The 23,798-nt window shown below is 50.9% G+C and overlaps 9 protein-coding genes across 9 annotated transcripts; 5 read left to right on the forward strand and 4 right to left on the reverse strand.

Annotated features, from left to right (window-relative positions):
- Window positions 1-462: 462 nt before the first annotated feature.
- On the reverse strand, window positions 463-974 carry M438DRAFT_282525 (peptidyl prolyl cis-trans isomerase cyclophilin; the record flags this gene model as incomplete). Its single annotated transcript, XM_029901309.1, has 2 exons — window positions 463-600; window positions 654-974. The coding sequence occupies 2 exons, from the start codon at window positions 972-974 to the stop codon at window positions 463-465; spliced, it is 459 nt and encodes a 152-aa protein (XP_029756367.1).
- A 170-nt stretch (window positions 975-1,144) lies between these two features.
- Window positions 1,145-5,359, forward strand: M438DRAFT_409022 (uncharacterized protein). The gene is made up of 3 exons (XM_029909993.1): window positions 1,145-1,456; window positions 1,504-4,838; window positions 4,896-5,359. Exons 1-3 carry the CDS (start codon window positions 1,251-1,253, stop codon window positions 5,243-5,245), a joined length of 3,891 nt encoding a protein of 1,296 aa, XP_029756368.1. The 5' UTR covers window positions 1,145-1,250; the 3' UTR covers window positions 5,246-5,359.
- Window positions 5,360-6,424: 1,065 nt separating this feature from the next.
- On the reverse strand, window positions 6,425-8,689 carry M438DRAFT_282333 (uncharacterized protein; the record flags this gene model as incomplete). Its single annotated transcript, XM_029901297.1, has 3 exons — window positions 6,425-7,168; window positions 7,224-8,424; window positions 8,496-8,689. 3 exons carry the CDS (start codon window positions 8,687-8,689, stop codon window positions 6,425-6,427), a joined length of 2,139 nt encoding a protein of 712 aa, XP_029756369.1.
- A 720-nt stretch (window positions 8,690-9,409) lies between these two features.
- Window positions 9,410-10,068, forward strand: M438DRAFT_349204 (DUF427-domain-containing protein). Its single transcript, XM_029906339.1, has one exon. It carries the CDS (start codon window positions 9,505-9,507, stop codon window positions 9,970-9,972), a length of 468 nt encoding a protein of 155 aa, XP_029756370.1. The 5' UTR covers window positions 9,410-9,504; the 3' UTR covers window positions 9,973-10,068.
- A 1,377-nt stretch (window positions 10,069-11,445) lies between these two features.
- Window positions 11,446-13,150, forward strand: M438DRAFT_327047 (sugar transporter family protein). Its single transcript, XM_029903153.1, has 2 exons — window positions 11,446-11,852; window positions 11,909-13,150. The coding sequence occupies exons 1-2, from the start codon at window positions 11,476-11,478 to the stop codon at window positions 13,032-13,034; spliced, it is 1,503 nt and encodes a 500-aa protein (XP_029756371.1). The 5' UTR covers window positions 11,446-11,475; the 3' UTR covers window positions 13,035-13,150.
- A 1,353-nt stretch (window positions 13,151-14,503) lies between these two features.
- M438DRAFT_305118 (AAT family amino acid transporter) lies at window positions 14,504-16,400 on the forward strand. Its single transcript, XM_029902212.1, has 2 exons — window positions 14,504-14,894; window positions 14,949-16,400. Exons 1-2 carry the CDS (start codon window positions 14,584-14,586, stop codon window positions 16,267-16,269), a joined length of 1,632 nt encoding a protein of 543 aa, XP_029756372.1. The 5' UTR covers window positions 14,504-14,583; the 3' UTR covers window positions 16,270-16,400.
- A 1,558-nt stretch (window positions 16,401-17,958) lies between these two features.
- M438DRAFT_349206 (alpha/beta-hydrolase) lies at window positions 17,959-19,251 on the reverse strand. Its single transcript, XM_029906340.1, has one exon. The coding sequence runs from the start codon at window positions 18,915-18,917 to the stop codon at window positions 18,099-18,101; it is 819 nt and encodes a 272-aa protein (XP_029756373.1). The 5' UTR covers window positions 18,918-19,251; the 3' UTR covers window positions 17,959-18,098.
- Window positions 19,252-19,605: 354 nt separating this feature from the next.
- Window positions 19,606-21,455, forward strand: M438DRAFT_349207 (FolC bifunctional protein). The gene is made up of 2 exons (XM_029906341.1): window positions 19,606-19,680; window positions 19,741-21,455. The coding sequence occupies exons 1-2, from the start codon at window positions 19,624-19,626 to the stop codon at window positions 21,064-21,066; spliced, it is 1,383 nt and encodes a 460-aa protein (XP_029756374.1). The 5' UTR covers window positions 19,606-19,623; the 3' UTR covers window positions 21,067-21,455.
- Window positions 21,456-21,666: 211 nt separating this feature from the next.
- On the reverse strand, window positions 21,667-23,465 carry M438DRAFT_359133 (uncharacterized protein; the record flags this gene model as incomplete). The annotated part of the gene is made up of 3 exons (XM_029907310.1): window positions 21,667-21,882; window positions 21,985-22,348; window positions 22,402-23,465. The coding sequence occupies 3 exons, from the start codon at window positions 23,463-23,465 to the stop codon at window positions 21,667-21,669; spliced, it is 1,644 nt and encodes a 547-aa protein (XP_029756375.1).
- Window positions 23,466-23,798: the final 333 nt, after the last annotated feature.

The following is a 23,798-nucleotide window of genomic DNA, read 5'->3' on the forward strand; positions in this document are numbered from 1 at the left end:
AATCTATCTCTGGATCATCGCATTTCCCACAACTGTTTCCCGGTCAAATTACGCGAATGAGGCTTTTCGTGCTTGCACACGAGATGACATCTCGTGGTAAAACTTGAACTGTAGAGAAAACACTCAAGCTTGCAGACTTTAGCTTGGACTTCGAATCAATCTTGTCAGGTAATGACATGTCTTGCAGCGACCTTTTGTTGACGGAGACGGGTCGCTCCGTGTTTACCTGGCCATCAATGTCGTCCAGAGCGAACCCGATATTCCGACGAAACATAAATGGTTCTGGAACAGTACAAGAATGATCGGAATTTTATTCTAAAGGAATATTTTGAGCGCCCGTTACTGCAGAGCTGTCTTGCAATGCAATTAATCTTCTGTGATGAAAAAAATCTCCAGTGCCCAATTATCGTTACATGCCATGAACGCCTCGCTGTGAATGCAATAGGGACGAATACAAGACTTTTAGGCTTGCTGAGGACCGGCGACATCAAGACCTTCCAATCCTTGCATAGGATCCATTGGGCCATCTTGACCGTCTTCGTCTCCTTGAGCAGCCATACGGTCCTCATCACTGACCGCGTGCTTTGCAAGATATCCTTCCTGTACATTGGTCAGCACATGTCGTGTAAGAAATATTTGATCAAAAGACGAACCTGTTCCCAGATAGCAGTTTTGCTTCCGAGGCCTTCTCCTTCGGCCTTTTGCTCCTTGGCTAGGTTGACCTTGATCACACGACCGAAAAGTTCGCTCTGGTCCATGTTGTCTATAGACTCCTGGGCATCCTGGGGGCTCTCAAACTCAACATATCCAAAGCCGCGGTGAGGTTCGGGATTTGATGGTAGCTCCGGCTTGGGTAGTGAAATATTGACGATGGGACCAAATGGAATGAAGGCGTTGTGTAGAGTATGGCTGTCGACAGCAGAGGTCAAACCTCCGACGAACACGGTAGCTTTCGGTCTTGGTGCGTCAGACATGATTTGAGATTGTTCAGATTGTATAGACAGGCAGCAAGATAGTTTTGGTGATATGCAAAAGAGAGCAGAGTGGGTCTTTGATGCCAAGACCAGGCTGCGATCTGCCCCAGATTGAGGCGGGAGGCCAGGTGTGACGAAGGGCAAGTCGAAGCTCCCTTGTAACGCTGGTCAATAATTATCCCATACATAACCCCTTTCCGCCAATCCCACCGCAGTTTCCTTTTGTTTGCTTCATGCTTGGACAGAACTAAGCGTGCTGCTGACAAAGACCCAACAATGGTTCGATTGCGCGAGATTCCTCGCACTGCGGCCTTCGCATGGTCGCCCGGCTCAGCACCGCCATTGCTCGCTACCGGAACCCGCGCCGGTGCCGTCGACGACGACTTTTCCAACGATACTAACCTCGAGCTATGGGATTTGCAATTAGATCAGGTTGATGCTGATGAGCTGTCGCCCGTAGGCAGCATCTCTACCGACTCGAGGTGAGTACCCCACAACTTGACACGGTATAGCTCTGACGCAGTGCCAGGTTCTACGACATTGCATGGAGCCAACCTACCGCCGATCGCTCTCGTGGTATCATTGCTGGCGCCCTCGAAAATGGATCTCTCGACCTCTGGGATGCCGAGAAGCTCCGTTCTAGCCCTTCCGACTCGTTCATGTCTAGGACCACGAAGCACTCTGGAGCCATCAAGACTGTTCAGTTCAACCACTCGAAGCACGATCTACTCGCGACTGCCGGTGCTAAGGGTGAGCTTTTCATCTACGATTTGAACAACATCGCAAACCCCTTCAGATTGGGTGGAGGTGCCGCAAGAGCAGACGATTTTGAGTGTCTGGACTGGAACAAGGGCTCGAAAGTCCCTCATATTCTGGCTACCGGTTCAAGCGGCGGCTTCGTCACTATCTGGGATGTTAGACAAAAGAAGGAAAACCTTACACTCAACAACTACGGTCGCAAGCCAGTCAGCGCTGTTGCATGGGACCCCGACGTTGCGACCAAGCTCATGACAGCAATTCCCAACGATCAGGATCCTCTGATTCTCATGTGGGATTTGCGCAACTCTAGCGCGCCCGAGCGTGTTCTCCGCGGCCACGAGCTCGGTGTTCTTTCTCTGTCTTGGTGTCTGCAAGACTCGAGCCTGCTGCTTTCTTGCGGCAAGGACAACCGCACTGTTGCATGGAACCCTCACACCGGTGAGTCATACGGTGACTTCCCTGTAGTCACCAACTGGACCTTCCAGACCCGTTGGAACCCTCACAACCCCGGTCTGCTCGCCACTGCCTCCTTCGATGGCAAGATTACCGTCCAGACCATTCAGAACACAAACTCCAAGGACGACGAGAAGAAGACTGCTCAGCAAGCGCTGGAAGGAGAGGATTTCTTCAACCAGGTTCAGACACAACCTCAGCATGTTTCATTCTCCCTGCCCAAGGCTCCCAAGTGGATGGAGCGTCCCGCTGGTGTATCTTTCGGTTTTGGAGGAAAGCTTGTCAGACTTGCTACCGACTCCGCGTCGAGAAAGTCAACTGTCAGCATTGAAACCTTCGCCGTTGACTCTGCAGTCACCGAAGCCTCTCAAAAGTTCGAAGAATCCTTGAAGGGAGGTGATCTGGCCAGCATCTGCGAATCCAAAATTTCCGCAGCGACCGACGAGGAAGAGAAGGCTGACTGGCAGGTCATCGAGACGTTGAATGCTGGAAGGTCGAGAAAGAAGCTTAGAGAATATCTGGGCTTTACCGATGAGGCCGAGGTTAGCCAGAAGACGGCTGACCTTAACATCAACGGCGATGTTGAGAAGCCCAAGGAAGAGGACGACAGCAACTTCTTCGGCAGCGAAACCGCTGATGGAGAAGATGGCGATAACTTCCTGGCCGACCTTGCAGCGACCAAGGGTGCCAAGACCAACCAGCCTTTCCACATCTTCAGTGGTGAAGAGACAGATGCAGACAAGAACATCACCCGTGCTCTCATGCTCGGTAACTTCGAGTCTGCTCTTGATGTCTGTTTGAAGGACGGCCGCATGTCCGATGCTTTCATGATTGCTATTTGTGGCGGCCAGAAGTGCATGGATAAGGTGCAAACAGCTTACTTGAAGCAAAAGGCCAAGGGACCTAATTACCTACGCCTTCTGGCCTCGATTGTTGGCAAGAACTTGTGGGACGTCGTCCACAATGCTGATCTGTCCAACTGGAAGGAGGTCATGGCGACCTTGTGCACCTTTGCCGACGAGACTGAGTTCTCCGACTTATGCGAGGCCCTGGGTGACCGCCTTGAGGAGTCTCTCGCAGATGCTACCGACAAGGGCTCCCTGAGAAGAGATGCATCATTCTGTTTCCTTGCTGGATCTAAGCTCGAGAAGGTCGTTACAATTTGGGCCCAGGAGCTGCAAGAGAAGGAGAGCGCCGGCTTGGAAGCCGCTGACGGCGAGACTAGCTTCTCTGTCCACGCCAGATCTTTGCAAGACTTTATCGAGAAGGTCACTGTCTTCCGCCAGGTTGTCAGCTTCCAGGATTCTGACAAGCAGGCAACCGAGAACTGGAAACTTGCTCCTCTTTATTCCAAGTACACCGAGTATGCCGATATCTTGGCCAGTCATGGCCAACTGCAAGTTGCTGAGAAGTATCTCGACCTGCTACCTTCCAAGTTCCCTGCAGCAGAGGTTGCTCAGCAAAGAGTCAAGCTTGCCAACAGAAGCAAGCCCGTGGCTCCTCAAGTCCAAAGACAGCCAGCGGCTGCAACGCGTGTTTCCGCCCCCATGGCGCCTTACTCTGCTGCTCCCACCCCTGCACCCATGGCTGCTGCAAACGCTTACGCTCCCAGCGGTGGCATCATGTCGACGCCTGCACCTGCTGGTATTCCAAACGCTTACGCTCCTCCTGGCGCTGTCCAGCCTGCTGCTGCATCAAACCCATATGCACCTCCTACGCAAGCGTACGCCCCCATGGGATACCAACCCCAGCAGAATTCTGCGTACGGTCAACCAGGACCTTATGGCGCGTCTGCTGCTCCCATGGCGCCTCCTCGCGGTGTGACTCCTAGCGCTCTCCCCCCACCCCCAAAGAAGGGTGAGACACAACAATGGAATGACCTTCCTGAAGGCTTCACTAAGCCGGTCCAACCTGCAAGAAGGAACACACCTGGATTGGCCGCCGTGTCTTCTCCCTTCCCCAACGCTCCTAGTGTCATGTCTCCCCCGCCGCCAGGTAGCGCATACGGCCAACAGCCTGCTCCTGCCGCCTTGCCTCCACCACCTAAGGCTGGACAGATGCCTTCTCGGGTGATGTCTCCCCTCTCAGGGCCTCCCCAGATTCAGCGACCTATGTCGGCTGCATCAAATGCATACATGCCGCAGCCCTCTGCACAGCAGTCGCCTGCTTCGACATTGCCCCCGCCGCCACAAGCACCTCCCCTCGGCCGTGGCCCGTCTCCATACAACCCTCCTCCTACCACGACCGCATCTGGCCCACCTTCCAATCGTTACGCACCGGCGCCCGGATCTCAACCTACACCCGCCGTCGGTGGCCTCCCCCCACCACGTAACGTTGCTCCTCCGCCCAACCCATACGGCTCTGCAGCTCCTTCACCTTACGCGCCGGCAGCTTCGGCATATGCACCGAGGGCACCAGCAGCGCCCTACGCACAAGCACCCGCGCCGTCGCAGCCCCCCACACCTCAGGCTATTCCACCACCGCCACAAGGACCACCTCGTGGACCCCCGCAGGGCCCACCTAGAGCTGCACCTCCACCTCAAGCCACACCTGCTCAGGCCACCCCTCCCCCATCAGCCGCCCCTCAACAGATGCCTTCGCGACCCAGCACTGCGCAATCTCAGAGATCCGCCCCTGCAGCCGCCAAGTATCGTAAGTCATTTTCCACGCACCTATCTCAATCTATGAATGCTAACATATCAACAACAGCCCCTGGCGACCGCACCCACATTCCCAGCAACGCAATGCCTGTCTATGAAATCTTGTCCTCAGACATGGCACGCGTGAAATCCCGCGCACCTGCATCGTTTGCTGCTCAAGTCAACGACACAGAAAAGCGCCTCAACATTCTTTTCGACCACCTCAACAACGAGACTTTGATCAAGCCTGATACCATTGCACAATTGGCCGACATTGCCCAAGCACTACAAGCCAGAGACTTTGATCGCGCCGGATCTATCTTGACAGAGGTTATGAAAATCAAGCTTGAGTCTGAAGGTGCTCATTGGATGGTCGGCGTCAAGAGATTGGTTGCCATGAGTAAAGCTACTCCCGCTTAAAAACATTGAGCGTTAAGAATAGGATTAGTAGAGTTGGAAGGGAGGAAGAGGTGGAAGAGGTAGAGGTGTTGTCATCATCATCATCAGTCTTTTAGTATCTTTTTGCCATGAACATGTTCTCTTTTCTGTATCATCTCTTGCTTCCTACTCCCACCGCGTCTTGCGACTCGATACCTGTCGTACTGCCTTTTTCTACTCCTCTCCCTCTGGACGCCTAATCGATTCTCAAATCTATCGTGTATTGCAACAGTAGTATTGACGGACTGCAATGAGGTTTGGAGTGAAAGTCGGACATGTGTTCGTCATCACTATTTGATGTCTACCTTTACCATCACTACTACCTATCGTCTACCATCATCACTGATCTGATGGGTCTTTCGGTTTTTTGAGCATGTTGTTTACCATGGCTGCTTTATGATCGTGGACCTCGGATTACTGACTATATAGACGTTTGCTCCCGAAGCTCGACTTGCCTGTCATCTCATTACGAATCCAAGAAACCTTTAAGTTTGGAGGACCTTTGGAAGAAATCTTGGAGATGATCGGCTCACCTTCTTATCGCGCAATTCTGCCATAGACTGGGCATGAAAATTGATGTTAGAAGGATTGCTTTTTTACTGTGATGAAGAAGAATAAGGAACGCTTGGATAGGTCATGGCAGGTTGTTGAATATTTCTGGTGGTATATGATATGGTTTATGAATGGATTTGGCAGTATTGCTGCATCCTGTTATATTGTTGATATTCGAAACATGGTTCTAGGGTTTCTTTGCACATGTTTCTTTGAGGAAGTTAAAGGATGTTTTTTTGAGGCTGTGAGAAAATTTCGACCCTTTGAAGGCTTTTTTGGATTTCTAGATCTCTAAAAACGGCTTGATATGGACTTGTATATCAGAGGCGGCGTAGGTGCGAACGGAGGGTCTCGTACATCTTCGGAGTTTAGGCTTGGCTGAGGAGTCAGAAGTCAGCCATATACAATCCAGCAATGATTCCTATGGTAGGTTCCCCAAAGAAAACAATATCCAAATACGAGACCAAGAGTTAAACTGTACAAACCTCTTGGTGTCCAATCAATTCTATACATCAATACAATAACCAAATGCCGCCTTTGCATCATGCTCTTTTACTTTTTCATACTCTCATTCATTCCTCATAATTTTTCCTTCCTTCAAGCAGCGACTCACGTAGTGTTTGCTCTTCCCTCCTCAACACTACCTCCATCCTCCCTCAAACTATCCTCTCGCTCTTGCGCCTCGGCCAATGCAAGCGCATGCTCAACTCCACGTACGAAATGACTTTCGCCACCACAAACCTCCACAATCCCACTGGCCACCATAAGTTTCCAAACCTGACTCCTTCGACTGGGTACCCTGCAGAAGAAAACCCTAGTCCCACGTTCGCGATATCCAGTCACGATTTCCAACAGCACTTGCGAGGCAGCAGGGTCCAGAGAAGTCACGCCGTGGATATCAAACACGACATTACGGTTATGTTGATCGTGTCTGACGCGTGGGAGGGCAGGGTGAGCGGCAGAAGTACCATGGTTTTCCAACCTCCTCAGGCGATCTTTGAGACTTCCCGTGTTTGCAAAGGTAAGCGGTTCCGGAATCCTCACAATAAGCACATGGGGTACGAATTCCAAGCCTCCATGTTCAGCAGAGTCGAATTGGTTTTGTGTACCGGGAACACGGCCTAGGATTTGGATGCGTGGACGAGTGGCGTGTTTGAGGAGACGGAGGAGGGAAAGTCCGATTCCTACGGCGATGCCGATGCGGAGGTTCCAGAAGAAAGTTGTTAGGAAGATTAGGGCCATGAGGGCAAGTTCCGAGTAGCCGCGGATAGAGTAGAAAAAGTGGATGTCGTGGGGTGCTTCTTCGATCAGCGAGTAAGCTACCACTGAGATCATGGCTGCGAGGACGCCTTTCTGTTCAAGTTGTCAGTATCAAAATGCTTGTTTTGTCGTGATGCAGTAGACTTACCGGAATATAGTAAAAGTACGGCAACAAGAAAAGAATGCAGAAGACAGTGATTAATGACAAGAATACACTGCTCATAGGTGTCTTGCCACCAGTGCTCTTGTTGACAAGACTCCTTCCATATCCACCGAAAGCAGGGATTCCCATGAACAGACCGCCAAAGATGTTCGCCACACCCAAAGCAACCAACTCGCGGTTAGCAGAGACGTTCATGTTGACGATACCATCGGCCTCTTCATACTCATTGCCATCCTTGTCGATTTTCTTCTCGATCTTTGCAGTGCTGTTGGCGAGAGATTTTGCAGCTACACTGGACTCGAAGAAACCTAAGAGTGCAATGAGGAAGGAGGTCGAGAAGGCGTCGGTGACATGTTCCATCATGGAAGGTTGGAAAGGGAAGTGCACTTGGAAGGGTTTGCCTGTGGTTTTGAGATCGCCGAGGATATCGAGACCTTGTTTGTCCCAGGAGAAGCCCCAGGTGAAGAGGGCAGAGAAGACAACGACGAGGAACCGATCAGGGAAGTAGGCTACCGAGGGATATCTTGGTTGCAAGCTTCTCTTGAGCTGTCTGAAGACCATGACAATGGCGAAGGCGCCAAAGGAGACAGCGCAAGTCAACCTGTGTGCTTTGTCGGCATTCTTGATGAGGTAGATGATCTTTGTCAAGGAACTGCCATGAGCAGCACCACTAGGATCATGTTCGATGAGCGCACTCATTCCAGTTTCCGGTACAAGTTGATCGACAAAAATGACAACACCAATAGCACTGATAAAGCCGCGCAAGAAAGGTCGGCTGAGGACACTATCCAAGAAGCCAAGTCTGAAGAGACCTGCAAGCAAAATAATGGCTCCGGCGATTCCAGTCACCATTCCGGCGATCTGAGTGTTACTCGCAAAATCGTTGTCTCTGTGTTTTCCGGAACTGATGTTCTCGCGCACGACCTGTCCAGTAAGGAGAGATCCAGCGGCTTCGGGACCAACAACCAATTGGGGTACAGTACCAAAAATGGCGTAGATGAATGGATTGAAGACGAATGCGTAGAGACCATTGATGGGTGGTAGGTGGGCCAAATTCGAGGCGTATGACAGGGACATAGGGATATAGAAGGAAGCCATAGTCAAAGCGGCAATTAAGTCACCACGCAGGAACTTCCAGCGATACTGGCGAATCCAATTGGTCACAGGGAGATAGTATTGCAAATACCTGGAAGAATAAGAACAGGCTCAAAAAGCGGATAGAGAATTGTATTGGGGATAGGAGACTCGGCTACATACATGGCTCGCTCATTCTTGACACCATGCTGCTTGGCCAGCCATCTGGTTGTGCTCATATTGCTACCAGAGGCAGAACCGAGGAGACCGTCGGTGGCATTGTCGTCCAACAGACTGTGAGGAGTGACAGTACCACTCTCGAGACCTTCTCTTGGATCGTATGAATTGGTACTGAAGGTACTGCCATAGTGTTGCATGAACTTTGGTCTCTGGTCCCAACTCTGTTGTTCGATGAGACGGGTGTGAACAGTGGGCTCCGAGTGTTCGTCATTGGACGATGAACGCGTATCAGGCATGGCCTCTGGCGACTTGACCCGCTCCCCGGCGCCCATAATCATGGACGGATTCTCAGGCGACGAGACGGTATGCGACTGGCGCAATCCACTTGGATTCGTAGGCACGTGGGCCATTACCGGGCGGGGTTGAGCCGGTGTCGACGAGGCGCGCGAAGACGACGGCGATGGAGATTGCGCCGGCGACGGCATTCTATCGGTCGTTGTGTGACGGAGGAAGTTGCGACTGTAGGTGCCCGAGACAGGCCAGGAACAAAACACTGAAAATGTACCGCAGGAAGGACTTCGACAAGTAGCCCGAGCTTCTTAGGACACAGTTAGTCTCGACACTCACCGCAAGATTATTGCCGGCCCCTTAAGTGCTAATCTGGAGCGTCTCTAGCCTCAGCATGAGAGATAAACAGCGCAGGACAATTCGCGCTCAAGGCTTCTTCCCAAGACTGCTTGTTCTCCGTCACGAGTCCCCGCATCGTGTTTGCTTCCTTTTCCAACAGAATGGTCAGCGGGTTCGAACAGGCCATGCTATTGGATCCTAAGAGATGGACCCTGCCAAGCCATGTATGCATGCTTCCGCCAATTCGTCATCAACATCTCTCGGCTTAGTCGAACTTATGCCAGAGCCGACATGATTGTTTCTTACATTCACAACATAAAGTCCTACTTGTACTTACAAACCTCTGATACTCTTTGAAATACGCATATCACAAAGCTGAATTATCATGCTGGACCCTCGAACCTTCCCTCGTCCGCCAGCCTTACAGCAGATCAAAAAGAACATATTGATCAAGTTCAAGGATGGCCAAACAATCGCATCTACAGATCGTGCTTATTGGGTCCTGGAGACATATCACCCACCAACCTACTACTTACCGCCAGACTCAATCAAGTTAAACCTGACTCCCACCTCTCGACGCACCTTTTGTGAGTGGAAGGGGGTTGCCACATACTTCAGCTTTACCACACCAGGAGGCGAACAAGTAGACAGTCGAGCTTGGACATACGAAGAACCTACTCCAACTTTCGCCGAGATCAAGGACTATGTCTCGTTCTATGCTGACCCGCGTTGGGAATGCTATGTGGACGGGGAGCTAGTTGAGCCTCAGCCTGGTGACTTTTACGGTGGCTGGATGACCAGCGATATCGTCCGCAAGTCCGTCAAGGGTGCACCTGGCACCCGAGGTTGGTGAGGTCGTTATTGCTCTAGAACTTGTGTCGTTTGGAGGCCATGTATGACCATAATTTAATTCAAGAACAGAATTCAAACTTATTCTTGATCATTCTCCTCTCAAGACATTGCAACTGAAGAGACGCACGACGATTTCCATGCACTTCAATTGATCACAGAAATGAGCAACTGGACAGGCCCTCGCTTGACACCACTCTGATTTGGGAGCTATCGTGCATTTGGATAGCTACGTATGTGACAGTCTCCAGGACATGAGGAGGCATTCCCAGACGCGTAAAGCTGAGACAGGGTTCCTGTAGACGATCAACACGAGGAGGCTTTCAAAGTCCCTCGTATCAATATCATCGACGCTCCGATCACACCCGCATCTTTCATGCCTGGCGTTCTATATGGAGTGAACTATCAGACCGGGCGCCAGAAAAACGGTAACCCCCTGGGGTATGGTCTGTTCCAGATCTACGCAGAACACAATATCGAAAGAAGTGGATTCTACCCCAGAGCCTCCTTCTCCAGACCCCGGAGGATCTTCGTAGCCGGTTCGGCATGGAGGAAACGATATCTTGGGGAAAGCATACGGATGTCACCCAAAATCAGAAGATTATACAAATTTGTCAACGGTAATTTCTCGTAGGTTACGTGGACTTGGGTAACGTTCCGAGTGGCTGACTCGTCTGACGAATCTGGCTATACCATGCTCCGGAATCAGATTGCTACCGTCTGTCCACTGTCCATCTGCTGCCAAAGCGAATACTACGCAGTACTTTCCATATTCTAGCAGTGCTTCGCTGTGCGAAAATACAAACAATCCTTCCACGTTCTCCGTCATCAACGCGTATGCCAAGTTTAAGAAGCTCATGAGCAAATGCTTGTCAAGCCCAAGGATAACGCCACTAACTTGCCATACCGCATCTGGAGTGTGTATCGACCGAGGCTCTCATGAATTCTCGTCCGTTCAAGGCCTTCTCCCCGAGAAATCAACGTCTTTCCCTCCCACGAGACGGCCCGTCTTGCTGCTGCTGATCAAAAGGCCGAAAATCGGCAAGGAACATTGCGGAGGCGGGCTATATCTGAGGAGTACTCCACGTCTCTCCAGCTTAAACTAACCTTCTTTGGCAATAGCGGGCTGCTAGCGCGGAGATGTTGATTTTCCCCAGTGCATGAGCCAATCTTTGCTTTTAAACCCGGAGGATCGATATGAGGTTTCTCAGGGTATATAAGGAGGGTGGGCGACCCATGTTGTGTCACTCGATCAGCGCATCTCTCTTGTCTTTCGACATTGGCATCTCAAGCCAGACTTCCTCGCAGCGTCGCAATCTATCTTTCGATCATCTGTTACGGGTATGATCCTCCTCTCTTGACCTCTGGGCGTTTTGTCTGGGCAATGAGCTTGTTAAGCCCTTGGCACATACCAAGCTCCGATAAGCTCTTTTCGAGCTCTCAGCATCGTTTCCTCATCACGAATTTGTTCTGACAACTCGAACAGACAGATACATCCACCGCAGCAATGGAAAAGGACTACCCTCACGCTGAGCACCAGGAGGGCTTGCCCGGTACTGGCGAAACCAACGAGAAGATGTCTGCCGGACGTTATCTGGCTACGAGAATCTCGACGCTCAAGCCTCCGATGACCAAGGTCAGAAACCCGATTAGTCTTCTGAGAATGCTCAACACACAACAATGGCTCTTCTTCTCTGTCGCATTCATCGCATGGACCTGGGACGCCTTCGACTTCTTTACTGTGTCACTCACCGTCTCCGACCTAGCTAAGGACTTTGGAAAGACCACAAAGGACATCACCTGGGGTATTACTCTTGTATTGATGTTCCGTTCCGTTGGCTCTATCATCTTCGGTATTGCAGCAGATCGCTATGGAAGAAAATGGTAAGACTAAGCTTTATGGCACACCTGTACACCAATAACAATGCTAACTCGCGCAGGCCCTTCGTTGTCAACAACATGCTTTTCATTGTCCTTGAACTTGGCACAGGGTTCTGCCAAACCTATAACCAGTTCCTTGCCGTTCGTGCTCTCTTCGGTATCGCAATGGGTGGACTGTACGGCAACGCTGCTGCTACCGCACTGGAAGATGTTCCTGACGAAGCACGCGGTATCATCTCTGGCATGCTACAACAGGGATACGCCTTCGGATACCTGTTGGCAGTAGTGTTTGCGCGTGGTCTTGTCAATACTACTCCCCATGGATGGCGCCCCCTTTTCTGGTTCGGCGCATGCCCCCCTGTTCTGATCATTCTGTTCAGGCTGTGCCTCCCTGAAACCCAGGCATACCGCGAGCGCCAGGCCGTGCGCGAGTCCGGAAGCCCAAGTGTTGGTAGCACCTTCATTGCCGAAGGAAAGGTTGCCCTGAAACGCCATTGGATGCTTCTTACTTATATGGTCCTCCTTATGGCTGGATTCAACTTCATGTCCCATGGCTCGCAGGATCTGTACCCTACCATGCTCAAGAACCAGTACAGCTTCGATGCGAACTCTGTGACCATCACTCAAGTTGTGGCCAATTTGGGAGCGATTGCAGGTGGTACAACCATGGGCTACTGCTCAACCATCTTCGGTCGTCGTCTTACCATCATCGTCGCATGCGTAGTAGGTGGTAGTCTACTCTACCCTTACACCTTCACGTCAAGCAAAGCCGTCATGGCCGCCGCATTCTTCGAGCAATTCTGCGTCCAAGGAGCATGGGGAGTCATCCCCATCCACCTTATGGAGCTTTCGCCTGGAGCTTTCAGAACCTTTGTTGTCGGTACTTCCTACCAGCTTGGTAACCTTGCTTCCAGCGCAAGTTCGACCATCGAGGCCCAGATTGGTGAGCAGTTTCCTCTTCCTCCTAAAGGCAAGGTTGAGAGGTATCAGTACGGAAAGGTTATCTGTATCTTCTTAGGCTGTGTCTATGCCTACGTTATTGTCCTCACACTCCTCGGCCCCGAGTTCAAGGGCCGTGACATGAGCGTTCACAACGATGAAGATACTGCAGAGGCCCTCGGACAGACCACCTACCACGAGAAGCGTCAAGACTCCGAGTACGCCGACCGCATCGAGCGTGCCTGAGATAGCAGGAACTGATGTCGTTTCGTTGGGCCGGAGATGCCAGTTTATGAATGTCCTTTTTTGATACAATTTTGTCAAGATACCACGATAAGAATGAAATTTCTCTCATACCAAAGATACACATTTCTGCAAGTTCCGGGGTAGTGCACCGTGGTTTCTTAGCTGAGAGACATCGTGCATGATAAGAACAACGGAGAGCACTCGGTCTAATTATTGTGCGTTTCTTCTCATCTCCTCTTAACTTTTAGCGAATTCGAGCGCTGGAGGAGTTGATAGCAAACGTTCTGCTGATACTACACAGCAGACACAAGCACGTGCTCACTTCGTCTCCGCAGACACAGCACGTTTGTAAATTCTGCTCCCTCCATAGAATCGGCTGTCAAAGCAACTTTCAGCTGCAATGGAAGATCTGTGGAGAAGCACCGAAGGATCTGTGGAAGGCGATCGTCGATATCGATCGGCCTTCATGCATCAAGATGAAGCGTCAAAGTTCAAGCAGATGTAAGAATTACGAAACAGAGATGGCTATCCTTTTCGGTCTCGCCGTCCTCGGTACGTTTTGTATGAACTTTCAACGGAACGTGTCCTCTTCGGTCACTTGCTCGGTGCTTTTCTTTCTGTCGCTTCTGTCTTGGCTATGCCCCTTCCTGGTTCGCGTCCTCTCCGCACGACGAGGATAACACACTACGAGACTCTATCGCGATACCCCATGGGAAAGGTTATCTCTGACAGTAAGACGTGACTTTGTTGTCTCGCTATGCCGACGTTAGCAGAGGGTCTCGTTCTTGCCGATTAACAATTGCACGCGTTCGCCACGGCTACCGACGGGCCTGGGATCGCCGGGACGCCATCTGGAACCAAGAGGCTATTCGGGAGAGGAGCACCGACCCGACCACCCCATGGAGAAGAAGGTCACCGTTGCACTAATGTCCTTTGACGTTCCAACCATTCGGTTTCTATATGGTCATCGCGTGCACCTTGCTTAAGGTCTCGGCCCCATGATTGGCTCCCTGGAGTGACTTCTATCTTCCTCGTTTGAGAGAGACAACACCGCTGTACGAAATTCAATGCACAGCGTTGTCCGAAATCTGAAATTCTGCCAAAGTATGTGGGCGAGCGGACAGTCACGCAGCACAAGGCAAAGATCTGCTGTGAAGAATGGTCCACGAGAAGCAACGCAGGTCCAGCTCTGTACAAGCTGCCTACCAAGCATTGGAACATCTCTTGGAACACTTCTTTGCTTGCTTATCTGCTTTTTTACATCTCTTGTTGAGTAGGCCGAGATGCCAAATGGCAGTTGGTCTCGTTCTGTGAAAGCCGTTGTTGCTTCGCCTAGCGTGGTCTTACCAAAACCTTCAACGGTTCCAGGTGCGCCACTGGATTCTAGAAGCCCACGCGACCTGAGCTGCTCTGAGGAGATTAAATACCCATACCATGGCCCTCCTCCCCAGCAGTTCATCAGCAAACCACAATCACTTCCAGTTCAGTCATTCGTTAGACGAACTCCCTTCCTCTCTTTCTATCTTCACATTCTTTTTCCATCCACAAGATGGATTCAAACAAGGCTTTCGATGCCGAGAAGGGCCTTGCCCCTACTGTCAGCGAGTCACCTGAATATGAGATTCAGGCTGGTCAGCAGAATGAGCTCAAGCGTTCGCTCAAGAACAGACACATGCAGATGATTGCCATCGGTGGTGCCATTGGTGCTGGTTTCTTTGTTGGTGCTGGTGGAGCACTCTCGACAGGAGGACCTGCATCCTTGATCATCGGCTTCTCTATCACAGGCCTCATGCTGCTCATGACGATGCAAGCTTTGGGAGAACTTACAGTCTTGTACCCCGTCAACGGTGCATTCTTCACGTAAGTCTATCTCGAGCTCTATGATCTTACTCCAGGCCCTAACAATCTGTTCAGATACGCCTGCCGTTTCATTCACGAGTCCTGGGGTTTCGCTATCGGTTGGCAATACGCCATCCAATGGTTGACCATTCTTCCCTTCGAACTTACCGCCGCCTCGATCACCATTGACTTCTGGAAAGGAGCTGCCAACATCAACGTTGGTGTATGGATTGCCGTCTTCCTCGTTGCTCTCTCTGCCATTCAATTCTTCGGTGTCCGTGCTTACGGCGAAGTTGAATTTGTCCTCTCCATCATCAAGATCATCGCATGTGTTGGCTTCATCATTCTTGGTATTGTCATCGACACCGGCGCTGTTCCTACCGATACCCGCGGCTACATTGGTGCAAAGTACTGGAGCGAGCCTGGAGCATTCCGCAATGGCTTCAAGGGTTTCTGCAGTGTCTTCGTTACCGCCTCTTTCGCCTTCGGTGGTACCGAGTTGGTCGGTCTTGCTGCTGCTGAGTCTGCCAACCCCAGAAAGGCTCTCCCCCAGGCTGTCAAGCAGGTCTTCTGGCGCATTGCCTTCTTCTACATCGTCGGTCTTTTCATCCTCGGCCTCGTTGTTCCCTCGGACAACCCTAACCTCCTCCACGCCCACGGTGCCAACTCTCAATACTCTCCCTTCGTCATTGCCATCAGACTCGCCGGCATCAAGACCTTGCCCTCGATTTTCAACGCTGTCATCACTGTTTCAGTTATTAGTGTTGCCAACAGCTCCGCTTTTGCCTCTACTCGCACCCTTCAAGCTTTGGCTGTTCGCGGCATGGCCCCCAAGTTCCTCGCCTACGTCGACAAGAAGGGTCGCCCTATCCCCACCATCATCCTCCAGATGTCCTTCGGTCTCTTGGCTTTCGTCAACTTGGCTGCTGCTGGTAGCGTTCTCTTCACCTGGCTTTTGTCCCTTACCGGTCTCGCCAACTTCTTTGTCTGGGGTAGCATCAACCTTTCTCACATTCGTTTCCGCAAGGGTTGGGCACACTCTGGCCGCACTCTTGAGCAGCTTCCTTACAAGGCCAAGTTTGGTGTCATCGGAAGTTACATTGGTCTCTTCCTCAACATCATCTGCCTTATCGCCCAGTTCTACGTTGCTCTTTTCCCCATTGGTGGCAAGCCTGACGTTACCAACTTCTTCGAGTCTTACCTCGCTGGTCCCGTCATCTTCACCCTCTTCGTTGGCTGGAAGGTTTGGACTCGTGACTGGAAGATGTGGATCAGCGCCTCCGACATGGATGTCACCACCGATGCTCGCGAGTTCGACCCCGCTGAGGATGAGGAGGCTAAGCCCTCTACTGGCTTCATGGGCAAGCTCAAGTCTGGTGCCAGTGCTTTCTTCTAAGCGACTTGTCTTGTGCATTTGAATTTTACGATATAGCGATGGGTGTCTGGGAAACGACACATTTGGGTCAAAAGCCTTTTTTATGATTAAGCATTATACCTTCTTCGGATGAAGACATAGCTACGAACCAGAATTATGATTATTCTTTATCTTTCAAAAAACATTTTTCGCGTTCATGATCCTTTGTGTTTCCAAATCTGAAGCTCCAGAAAAAGGGGCTGATCATCCGTTTGTCATCAAGTCCAATCACCTAAGACACGTCCCTTCTTTTCTTCTTCGAATGTCTGTTCTAGTTGAATCCACACATCGGCATGATGTTTTGCACCTTGTTGAGCTTGCTTGCGACAGACGTGCTTGTAGAAGACGCTATGGTTCCCGAAAGAGATGCGCATTGCGACAGCGACTTATTGGATACCCGATACTGGTGGGCCATCCAACATTGCTCAACTCATCACACTGGCATAGATTTATTGTCTAATACCTGAGCATACCCGAGATCAAGCACACTCAGACTGTCCTGACCGCCGCGTAGGTCAAGCCGTCACTGGAACTCACGATCTTGAGGAAGGTGCTTCTCCCAGCGAATCTGCATTCTGCATCTGCCATGAATCTCTGCAGCAATGCAAAGTTGAATTGCAATCACCATGACGAATTTCCAGAGTCCGCCGCCGAAGCAGCCATCTCAGGCAATCGCGTCCGCCGGCTTCTCTCGTTCTTGCCATCATTCATACTCAGATCGTCATCACAATAGATCTCGGATCTCCAGTCATCCTTCTTCCATCAACAAAAATATTCTTACGTCTGCATTTCAGCTGCAGCCTTACCAGTATCGGCATTGAACACCATTCAAAGCCCTCGAGATGGAGAATCCCAACTATATCGTCGTGCGTAGCGCTTGCTCTCAGTGTCAACAACAACTCACACCTGAACGCCGAGTTCCTGATGAGTTTCTGCCAAATTGCTGCTCCACTTTGAGGACCTTCTGCTATGCTTGCCTACGAAAATGGATGATCGAACAACTCGTCGGGCCACCTAGCATGATGTGCGAATGTCCATGGTGCAATTGTCAATGGTTCCGACCAGCCTTCAGCGACTGGGAGAAAGCGATGAGAATGCACGTGGTGAGCGAAATCAGACTGTCTAGCTCTGATTGGAATTGACGTCTTTTGCTACGCCAGGAGAAACATCCAACATTCCGCTGGTGTCGGAACGAAGCCCTTCCTGAGTGTGATCATGGTCAGATACTCTCCTCGGCTGCATACTTGGGAGCAAATGTTGTTCGCTGTGATGAGTGCGGAACCTTCAATTGCTTTCGTTGCAGGAGTCTTTCCCATCACGGCAAGACATGCACGCAATACCTGGATCTTCCAAGCTCGGCGGAATTAAAACAAGCACTACGTGCCAAATCGAAACGCTGCCCTCACTGTTACCATGCCTTCGTTTTTGACGGCGAAATCGATATAGTTGAATGTGCGTGGGTAGCTCTGAACCTGCAATGTGCAAGGCTAACCTCAACTTTAGGTCAAAAGTGCAGAGAGTACTTTCACGTCGCCATGGCTGCCCAGTTCTAGGCCGTTCGCAACATCATCATTCGTTTCGACATTCGTATCTCTCAGCTACGGCTTGGATTGGAGAGGCTCTACGTAGAAAGGTCATCGATGACAGATCCTATTCGTCAGTTACATATCAGTTCTCGTTCATTCTAGGCTCTGTATAAACTTCTCAACAATGGTACAAGCATCAATCATCATTGGTAACTTCATCTTCTCACTCCGAGAGACGAACGTTCGCATGAGCAAAAGGCTGACCCTCTATGAACCAAGTAGTCCCTAATATCTTCCAATACCTTCCAACAACGCAGCAGCCCATTTTTCAGGCTGCGTCATGAACCCGACATGTCCACCAGGTAACCTCAACATCTCCCTCCCCACAGCACCAGCAATAGCAGCAATAGGCGCAACACCAACACCCATACCCGAATCCTCCCCAGCAGCAGGAACAAATTTCTCCTTGAGCTTCACAAGCCCCTCGACATCCACATCAGCACAAGGATACTGCCTCAACTCAAATTCAAACCAAAACATGGAATTAGCTCTGATTTCGTAGGAGGAGGAAGGATGCATCAGGGAACGCATGAGCGTGGCTTCAGAGCCTGTGTCTAGGCCGGCGGTAAATTCTTCCATGGCGGTAATGGGGCCAAGGGTGCGGTATTGGTTGTAGATGTGATTGATGACATGTTCTCCTTTGGCGCGGAAATCAGGAGGCAGAGCGCCGAAAGCAGGAGGTTCGTGTGAGATGAGTTTTGATACGCGGTCGGGGTGACGAAGGAGTAAAGTTTGCGAGACTATGGCGCCGGAGGAGTTGCCGACGACAATGGCAGTGTTGGTGGGGCTTAGGTGTTCGATGAGGAGGGCGGCATCGTCTGCATCTGTGTTTAGACGGTTGGTGTAGTCTTGGGTGCCTTTGATATGGCTGGCCGAGTACCCGCGGCGGTCATAGGAGATGACTGTGTGATGGGCTGAGAGGTGTTTTGCTAGAGGGTGCCAAACGGAGCCGCGACCATCGGCACCGGTGATCAAGAGAAGAACAGGACCGCTCCCAAAGGTATCATAGTGCAACTCCGCACCCGGGACTTCGAGAGTTGGCATCTTGATGCTAGAACGAGGTGTAAAAGAGTAGTCTGAGTGACAATGATTATTTCTTGAGAGTGGTGCTGAGAAGACTGAGGAAGTTCCAATCTAAGGTTATATATAAGTCTACAGCGTATGCTAAGTCATCACGGTTCTTCAGTATTCCGAGAAGATTCGCAGAGGCACAGCACTGTTCCGAAGTATTTGGTGGTTGAAGTCATGGTTCCGAGAAATACTTCGGAAGCATCCCGAAATTTGGGTTGAAGCACCGGGATGGCGCAAGATGCCGGCCGAACGAATCCTAGAGGTTGTCGCGATCGTATCTGATGACATTGTTGATGATTTGGTCGTGTTTGACAAGGTGCTGACAAGAGGAAGTTGAGAGTGGTGAGCTGGTGGACGAAAGTTGGTGCTTGGCGAGGTCGGACATGATCAGCGACGTCGGACTTGGTTGTGGATTCAAGATGGACCAACTCTCTCGACTCAAATTGTCATGCGCCGATGAATTTCTGGTCGCGTGCATGGAAGCCTTCTTTGTCTCGTAACATTCCAATTCGCAACTTCCACATCAGCTTCAAGATGCAGGGCGATTACAATGTAAGACTATCGCGTGGAAGACGTATATGCGACAAGACTGACGCAGTCACAGGCGGCCGTAGCGGCATTGAACACGCTGCAGAGCAACTTCTCCATCGTCGACGCAATTCGCAAGTCTGGAAGAGGGATGAACAAGAATGCCATTCCTGAGATGATTGAATGGGTCAACAAGCTGGGCTACGAGGTGTGCGTTCCACCGTCACAAGCAGCATCGGTATAGAAGACTGACAGTCTACAACAACAGCCCGCCGATTTCGACAGACTGAAGGCCGTCCACGTCGCCGGAACAAAGGGAAAGGGCTCGACCAGCTCCTTCGTCTCATCCATCCTTGGACAGTATGTCGCAGAAGGCAAAGTCAACAAGACGGGCCTCTACACCTCACCCCACCTACGCTTCGTACGCGAACGCATCCAGATCGACAACAAGCCCTTGACGGAAGAGCAATTTGCCAAATACTTCTTTGAGACTTGGAACAGACTCGAGGCTGCCGCCAAAGCTGCTGGTCATCCCGATCCCTCGAGCAAGGAGACCAAGCCTGTCTACTTCCGCTTCCTTACCTTGATGGCCCTCCACACATACATCAGCGAAGGTGTGGATGCTGCTGTCATTGAGTGCGGTATTGGAGGCGAGTTCGACAGCACAAACATCTTGGTCAAGCCCAGCGTTACTGCTGTGACAAGCTTGGGCATCGACCATGTCGCCATGCTGGGTGACACAATCGACTCGATTGCCTGGCACAAGGCCGGTGTCTTCAAACCCGGCGTCCCTGCCTTCTCAGCCCCTCAACCCGAGGAAGCCGTCCGCGTTTTGCACGAGCGTGCAGCTGAACGCAACACTACACTCGAAGTCGTCAACACCCATCCCGAACTCGAGAAGATCAAGCTCGGCCTCGCTGCAGACTTCCAAAAGACAAACGCTTCAGTCGCCATTGCTGCCGCTGGAGCATACCTGCGTCAAGTCGGCGTCGAAGATCTACCCACCTCCACATACCTGCCCTCCGCCTTCCGCGCAGGCCTCGAACAAGTCCACCTCGGCGGCCGCTGCGAAACACGCACAGACACCGTGGCCCAAAATCTAAAATGGCACATCGATGGCGGCCACACACTCGAAAGCATCGAATTAGCCGCCCGCTGGTTCGGCAGTTTAATCTCGACCTCATCATCCTCCCCGCGCATCTTGATCTTCAACCAACAAACCCGCGACGCCTCTTCATTGGCCTTGAAACTCCACTCCACTCTCGCCCAAGCACTCAAAGAGCAGAAACCCTTCTCACATGCCTTTTTCTGCACGAATACTACATATGCTGAGAGCGGGTTCCGTCCCGATTTGACCAGTATCAACACCAATGCTAGTGATGTGGAGACATTGAGCGTGCAGAATGCTCTGGCGGAGACTTGGAAAGGTGTGGATGGGACTTGTGATGTTAGGGTGTTGAGGACAGTTGAAGAGGCTGTCAAGGCCGCCAGAGAGGTTGCAGGTGAGGCAGAGGAGGAGGTCATGGTGCTTGCTACTGGTAGTTTGCATTTGGTCGGTGGTGTTGTCGAGGTGCTCGAGGGTGGAAACGCTTAGTTTCTTCGACATTTGGGCAATACCAGTTTTTATCATTGCTTGTATCTCTAGCATTCGAAGATCTTGCATCGTCTAACCGTCGCTTTGTTTACACTGCAGATGGTCATCTGGTCTACATCATCCATCCTCCATCTCCGAATCCCTCCCCCTCCAACCCATCAACCTGTCTACTCAACCAAGCACTAGGATTGACCCACCAATCAAACTCCTCCAGCCCTTCAAGCCCTTCAAGCCCTTCGAGCCCTTGTGATAGATCCTCTCCTTGCTCCATGTCCCTTGGTATAAACATCTCATGTGTCGAACGAGTAGTAATTTCCTTTTCCACAGCTATCTCACGTTCGAGATTTTGCAGCGAATGTACAGCTTGTGAAGATACAGCAATACTCCGTTCCAATGTTCCAAGTATACGATAGCAATGTTGAAGAGATTTATTGATGTTCACATCGACGTCAATGTCGAAATCAATCGATGGAAAAGACGAATTCGATCTAGATTTGAAGATCGCGAGGAGGGAAGTGGCGGCTGTAAAAGTTACTGTGCAAGGTGGTGGGTATTCCAGTCAGTCATTTTGACTTGGCGTTTTTTCTTTTTCTTTCGAACTTACTGTATACGATGTGCCAGTCTGGCATACGTAGGGGAGAGGAAAGGTTGTGGTGTAATATTCCAATGACTCGCGAGCAGGCTCTGGCACAGACATCGATGGCATGCGTAAGGATATGAGGATTCGGAGATGTGTGGCTTTCTTGCGACATGTCGGGGTTTCCCACATGTAGTAGGAGTGCTGGACGAAGGAGAAGGATTTTGGTGTACAGGAATCTACGAGCTGGTTAGCCCAGAGTCGAGCAAGGCAGACCTTCGATGGCAGTAGCGATACCTGCAGGATATGGCTTGTTGATGTATGAGTATGGTGTCGGATACCGTGTTTGCTGTTGGAGGCTCGGTCTCTTCGATGAACGAGCGAATGTATGGAGGTGTTGAAATTAGATATGCATCTAACCTCCCATTCAACCCCATTATATGTGATAGAGTCTGGGACGCTTGATTTTGAGCTGCGGTCGTACGTAACAAGGCTCCGTTGTTTTGATAGATCGTTGATAGGATTTCCCCGAGAATACCGAATAAGTCGCATGTGCTTCTGAAAACACAGAGATCGGAAGACGTGTCGACGCCAGATAAGGTGTTGCCGGCCTCGAGACTGAGAGCATTGTCACTCAGTATGGGTAATGGTATAGTACACTCACCCTGAACCATCATCGGCCAACCAAAGGTAGCAGCCGCCAATCTACGCACTTACGTCAGGTCCCTCTCATCAGAACTGATGTCAAAAATACTGACCTGTCCAGCACAATACAACACCACCAAAGCCTTCTTCCCATCTCAAGCTCCAACTGTGTCTTTTTCCTGCCCTGAGTTCCCTCAGCATGTAATCCTAAGCTCTGCGCCATCCTCACAGCAACACCGATGACATTCCAACATCTTGAAACCTCGGTAGTGGATTGCAAGTACACGCCCTGTAGCAATACCATCTGCAGTACAGGAAGCGAGCCAAAGTCCAATAAATCGTAGGGAAAGTTCAACCTGGCTCTGCGGTGGAATCGTTTGCTCGTGATTTCCTTTTCGGTGGAGGGGATGGAGCTGCAAAATCGTGTCCCTAGTGCGAAGATGATGTTCAGGGTGGAGAAGAATAGGGCTTCTTTAATCTCTCCAGGATTATCTGAGGTGGGTTTGGGTGTTGCATGTGGTATTGGTTGATCGGAGGTCCAAGATTTCTTGTATGCGGCTGTGAAGGTCGGTTCATGTAGAATTGGAAAAAGAGGATGCATGTATTGCCAATAGCAATTTATCAGGTCGTCTGCAATTCTACGGATGGGTAGTACTGCTGATTGTTTGGTGGACCTATCCAGTCTCAAGGGGCCACTGTCTGATTCAGTCGGAGCGAACAATGGTGGTCGATCCTTCTGGCCAGCTTCATGAGATAACTGTTGCAGAAAAGTCGCGGTCGAAGATACACCAAACACTACATCTGGAGAGGACGCATCTGAATTTGCACCCACGTGGGCTGATGCAGTTGCTGTAAAGATACCAGACTGCCCTGAGTCTGGTTGTTGCATTGATTCCGAGGATGCATCCTGCGACGCCTGAACATACACGTGGCCTCCAAGGTCCGTGATACGATTCTGCAGTTCCTCGATATATCTTTGCTGTGTTGCTTGCGGGCTACTTTCGTAGATGCAGGTATAGGTTTTCCTGCTCGTCATGCAGGGAGAGCATGTTGGTTGATTACCATCGCATCGGACTTTGCGCTTCCGGCATGGCTCGCAGGCGATTGCTATCTTGCGACGTCTACTTGTAGGCGATTTCGAACTTTGTAAATGGCCAACTCTGCCATTTGTGGTCATCTTCTTTCGGGAGAAGGTGTTGTCGTTGGTTGGGCTGCCTCTTGCTGGAGCCGAGTGTGTGAGTGCAATTTACGAAACATCGAGCCTCCAAAGCGAAAGAAGTCATTCAGCGTGACAGCACACCTTCTCAGTGACACAAAAGTAACAGTTACTGTACCTTATCAGCCTCTTGAGGATCCCAAAGTGTTCGATATACATATAGTCATCACTTATTGAAGTCATTAAGACATTTGTTTTCTGAGCGGGTTGCTAGAGGTACGACCCTGTCAACCGAGCCATGAGACCTCTTGCCTCGGTGCACCTAGACCTCCCTTTTCCGGAGGCAATCCTTGG

The sequence above is a fragment of the Aureobasidium pullulans genome, assembly GCF_000721785.1.
Source record: "Aureobasidium pullulans EXF-150 unplaced genomic scaffold scaffold_27, whole genome shotgun sequence".
NCBI lineage: Eukaryota > Fungi > Ascomycota > Dothideomycetes > Dothideales > Saccotheciaceae > Aureobasidium > Aureobasidium pullulans.

Bases quoted from the DNA above. Each gene is read 5' to 3' on its own strand.
- M438DRAFT_409022 (XM_029909993.1), top strand. From the start codon at position 1,251: ATGGTTCGATTGCGCGAGATTCCTCGCACTGCGGCCTTCGCATGGTCG. The intron at 1,457-1,503 runs GTGAGTACCCCA...ACGCAGTGCCAG, and splicing joins AGCATCTCTACCGACTCGAG to GTTCTACGACATTGCATGGA. The intron at 4,839-4,895 runs GTAAGTCATTTT...TATCAACAACAG, and splicing joins CCCTGCAGCCGCCAAGTATC to CCCCTGGCGACCGCACCCAC.
- M438DRAFT_349204 (XM_029906339.1), top strand. From the start codon at position 9,505: ATGCTGGACCCTCGAACCTTCCCTCGTCCGCCAGCCTTACAGCAGATC.
- M438DRAFT_327047 (XM_029903153.1), top strand. From the start codon at position 11,476: ATGGAAAAGGACTACCCTCACGCTGAGCACCAGGAGGGCTTGCCCGGT. The intron at 11,853-11,908 runs GTAAGACTAAGC...TAACTCGCGCAG, and splicing joins GATCGCTATGGAAGAAAATG to GCCCTTCGTTGTCAACAACA.
- M438DRAFT_305118 (XM_029902212.1), top strand. From the start codon at position 14,584: ATGGATTCAAACAAGGCTTTCGATGCCGAGAAGGGCCTTGCCCCTACT. The intron at 14,895-14,948 runs GTAAGTCTATCT...CAATCTGTTCAG, and splicing joins GTCAACGGTGCATTCTTCAC to ATACGCCTGCCGTTTCATTC.
- M438DRAFT_349206 (XM_029906340.1), bottom strand. From the start codon at position 18,917: ATGCCAACTCTCGAAGTCCCGGGTGCGGAGTTGCACTATGATACCTTT.
- M438DRAFT_349207 (XM_029906341.1), top strand. From the start codon at position 19,624: ATGAACAAGAATGCCATTCCTGAGATGATTGAATGGGTCAACAAGCTG. The intron at 19,681-19,740 runs GTGTGCGTTCCA...CTACAACAACAG, and splicing joins TCAACAAGCTGGGCTACGAG to CCCGCCGATTTCGACAGACT.